The sequence below is a fragment of the Thalassophryne amazonica genome, chromosome 20, assembly GCF_902500255.1.
Source record: "Thalassophryne amazonica chromosome 20, fThaAma1.1, whole genome shotgun sequence".
In the NCBI taxonomy this organism is placed as follows: Eukaryota; Metazoa; Chordata; class Actinopteri; order Batrachoidiformes; family Batrachoididae; genus Thalassophryne; species Thalassophryne amazonica.
The window spans coordinates 50288993-50293224 of record NC_047122.1 but is presented as its reverse complement, the minus strand read 5'-3'; the positions used below and the strand labels follow the sequence as shown (position 1 = coordinate 50293224).

The following is a 4232-nucleotide window of genomic DNA, read 5'->3' as shown; positions in this document are numbered from 1 at the left end:
TCAGAATGGTTAGGTCTCACCGACAGAATAATTTTTGATTGGCAGGTGGAGCACTTTTATTGACAAGCGCGCTCGCATAGTGTCGGCGGCTTCTCCACAGTCTTTTAACTTGCAGCCCAAACAGAAGAGACTTGATCCATCAGCTACAGACTCAATGAATGGATTACACCTGTAGATGACTGTGCCGGTCACAGATCAGTACAGCAGAGACTCAAACCATCAGTTGCACGCGCAGTAAAGGGATTACACCGGTAGCTGACCATCATGGACTTTTCTTCAACCAGGACAATGAATTGAAACATGTTTAGACGTCGTTTTGTAAGGACCCCTTCACACATAGTACGAAGTTTGGTCGACGTCTGGTCAAAAACGGTGAAACAGCACGAAACAGTTTGAATTTGCACACCATGAAACATGCACCGACGGGCAGGCGTGCACGAGCCCGGTGCGAGAGTTTGTGCACGTGACGGTGTCTCTCGAGCAGGAACAGTGCGAGGTGCACCACATGATTGTGCCACATACTATGTGGAATAAATAAAAGAATAAAAACCAGCCGGTACCTGTGGGACCACATTGTGCCACTTATGTGGAATTTAAAAAAGAATAATCCTTTAATCTTATCCACAAACTAGTTTGTGTTACAAGCTAGTGTTACAAGCTAGCTACATACTATGCTAACAAGTACAGCTGCTCAGAGACAATGAAAGAAACATATGATCTAGTACTGGCTTGTTGTTGTCTGAACTTAATTATATCAGTCTTTTTGGAAGTTTCGGCTTGATATTGTACAAAGTTTATGAGGTGCCATAGCTACGTATATGCTACCCACTGCTGTTTTAATAGGGGACAGATCCATTTAAACAAGATGGAAATCCATGTTGTAAATAATGTTTTTTTTTTTTTTTTTATGTATCATGAAAAATACCACCTATTTAGCTCCTGAACTACATGGACTGTGGGGTCCCGTGCTATATGGTCACAGGCGAGGCAGATGGGATGAATGAACTCATTTTGTGTTGACAGGAGATGAGGGGTGGCTGTGTAGTATTTCCTCCATTCAAAGTAGCTCATGTACATCTCGTTGTTCTTGTCCAAGTGGATCAGATAATCTGCCAGTGACTTTGCATCAGGGAAATCATTTACATGAATGAATGAATCAGAGGGGTAGAACTGCTCATAGTTTTCTCTTGGTGGTCCCAAAACTACAGGTACTGTCCCTGCTACTAGCGGTCCGTTGATCTTCTCTGTGATGTAGTCTTTGTGCAGCGAGTTCTCAAACGAGAGGTAAAACTTACAGGAAGCAATGGTCAAGTAATAGTGATCATAACTCAAAAACCCCCCTCCAAAAGCAGCGCCATAGACCGTAACTTTAACATGTTTGGACAGTTCATGGTAGTAGTTTTCTCTTGTAGCCGTCCCAGTAAAATGAGCTTTATTACTCACAATCCAACACACCAGTTTGTTTTTTTTAGGCAGAACAAAGGTTTCATTTGTCTCTGATTGTCTGACTGTCAGTTCGTTCCTCACCGTGATGTCGGCGTCCCTTGTGTAACTTAGCGTTAAGTTGAAAATGTTATCCACTGGCTTTCTCGCTGTGTTCTTTGGCGATTCCACATTATACCAAATCCACTTCTGGAAAGATGGACGCGGATCCTGAGGCAAGTTTTTCAAATCCCAGCCTATATGTTTGTGATAGAAAATGACCCCTGCCGCTTTGTGGTACAGGGATCTGTTATCTGTCAGAATGCAGCTGTCGATGTGGAAGTAGGTCGAACAAATTTTAAAATCAAACTTCACACCAAGAGGCCACCACCAAATCAGAATAGTTGGCTTTTCTGGTGGATCTGTGAATTCAGCTTCATCGTCCTTTTTGACGAATGTGGATTTACAGTCAGGAGTCTGCTGCTCAAAGTAAAAAAAAAAACAAAGAATACAGCAGATAAGCCCAAAAGCAGCTGTCTTTGCCAAATACAATGGTTTATTGGAGTTTGTCATCATCATCTGTGGAAAGAAAAAGATCCTTATGATCTGTGTTATAAACAAATTCAGTGATGATCATTGTTTTAAATTCAATACATTAGTTGTTACATATAAAATAAAATAACTTTCTACAACAGTATTTTGTACCGACACACAACCATATGATATGACATATGGTTGTGTTTAAATGGTTTAATTTATGTTGAAGCAGAGAAAAAAAACGAGCACTCACAGGGACCAGGAGTGGAGGTGCACGGCTCAAAAACTAAGTCAATATAAAAATATAGCCAGCAACACTCAAGTGTCCATCTTAATAAACGTTTTAATGACTCACGGCAAGACGACAGGATCAGGAGCTCAGATGCGTTTCGACTAGGTCTTCATCAGTGTGAGACACAGAAGACCTTGTCGGAACACGTCTGTGCTCCTGATCCTGTCGTCTTGCTGTGAGTCATTAAAACATTAAGATGGACACTCGAGTGTTGCTGGCTATATTTTTATATTGACTTAATTTATGTTGAAACAAAACATAAGTAATCAAGTTTTAGCATTTTTTAATATAAAATGTTGCTCTTACCTTTTTATATGCGATTTTCCTCAAACATACAGACACGCTCAGAAACTGAAGCGGTTTGAGATAAAGAAGCTGAACCACCTGTGTGTGTGTGTGTGTGTGTGTGTGCACGCTTGCGTGTGTTCATTGCACAATTACCGTCAGGTGGGGAATACTTACTGGTTATTCATGTTGAACTCGTTACTGCAGGAAATAATGGCGGTCATCCTGTCACTTTGCAAACAAAGAAATAAAAAACTTACAGACTTCAATCAACAACTGAAACCATCTCTATCACACGTCTTGGCTCTGGTTCTTCAACCCATGGCAGCAAACAAATCAAATGCCACATAGTAGGAAAACAACACACCTACATCTGAAAGGTTCCACTGAAATAGAGACAGAGAGAGCGAGAGAGACAGAGAGAGAGACAGAGAGAGAGACAGAGAACACCTACCTGTACTCATATCATATACCTCTAGTAGGATAACTGAGGAAAACATTTCCTATCAGCACTACGGAAGTAAAATGGGTTTTATTACTTGCTGAGAGTTTCTGAGCAATAATTGGAGTGGGTGCAGTTAAAAAAAATAAAGAAATCATCACGCAATTTCAGCTTCAACTTTATTCATGCGTCTATGTAGACTGCAAAATGCTTAACATACAAAAGATGTGGTCGATTTCAAAACAAGCAATTGTTAGTTTGTAAATTTCCAATTTTCCTGACTGTCATGGGGACTGAACTCAAAAGACTCAAAAACCACAGATAACGGACTTCAATTTTAGATGTTGTATTGAACAAAGTCTTTTCTGGACAGCTTGGTGCTAACTAAGCCTGCAGGCTGACTAACTCCGCCCCCGCCTGCCTTTTTCCCCCTGCACTCCAGCCACGCCCCCAGATGAGCGGGCCACTACAGAGGAAATATGAGGACATTATTATTATTATTATTATTATAAGGAGATTTGAGGGTATTAGCAGGTCATTAGCCAGTTACATTATGATTTATATCACAGACAAATTAGCCATGAAACATAATATCCAACAGCTCCCCCTGTTGATGTGACTCTAAGTCACGTCACCTAAAATAAAAGTGAAGTGCGAAAAAAAAAAACACAAATATATTATATTCAATTAACTACCAAAAATAACAAACATACCCAAGAGTACATGAGCCTGTGTGAACCTAAGAGGAGTACCCTCACTTCTCGTGGTGCCGGTGGTGCCCCCCCCCCCCCCCCAGCAGGTCTTGACCTAAGCCCTTGAACTTGACTCAAACCAGGCTTCCCTTAGGTAAACAATGTAGCATGTTGAGAATTTTGCGGTATTTTACTCTGCATATTGCAAAGCTTGTAACATGAAAAAACTAACAGTATGTGAATCTAAACCAAATAATGAAGGATGAATAATGAGCCACGCAGCATGTTTTCTTTGCTACGAGAGGTTTTAGTGCAGCAGATAAGCAAAGGAACACTTCAGTTAATGATGCAAGCAAGAAATTTTGCACAATAGCTCAGTTGAACCTTCTCTTTCAAAAAGTTTGGGTACCCACAAAAAATTTCAAGATGGCTGCCATTTTTCAAGATGGCCGCTGGCTATACTAATTTATGATGATTTCTGCACACAATGGATGAAACAAATGCACCATTTCTTAGCTAAAGTGTGTTTTGGGGCTTGTACAATAGTTAAAATCATCAGCAG

The 4232-nt window shown here is 40.5% G+C and overlaps 1 protein-coding gene across 2 annotated transcripts; it reads right to left on the bottom strand.

Annotated features, from left to right (window-relative positions):
- Nucleotides 1-587: 587 nt before the first annotated feature.
- LOC117502420 (alpha-(1,3)-fucosyltransferase 9-like) lies at nt 588-3523 on the bottom strand. 2 transcript variants are annotated; one of them, XM_034161470.1, is made up of 2 exons: nt 2714-3523; nt 588-2001 (listed from the first exon to the last, which is right to left on the bottom strand). In XM_034161470.1, the coding sequence occupies exon 2, from the start codon at nt 1999-2001 to the stop codon at nt 913-915; it is 1089 nt and encodes a 362-aa protein (XP_034017361.1). In that variant the 5' UTR covers nt 2714-3523; the 3' UTR covers nt 588-912. The 2 variants fall into 2 exon arrangements, with proteins under 2 accessions (XP_034017361.1, XP_034017360.1); XM_034161469.1 differs by lacking the exon at nt 2714-3523 and adding an exon at nt 2558-2633.
- Nucleotides 3524-4232: the final 709 nt, after the last annotated feature.

Excerpts from the sequence above, each read along its gene's own strand:
- LOC117502420 (XM_034161470.1), bottom strand. The coding sequence starts at position 2,001 with ATGATGATGACAAACTCCAATAAACCATTGTATTTGGCAAAGACAGCT.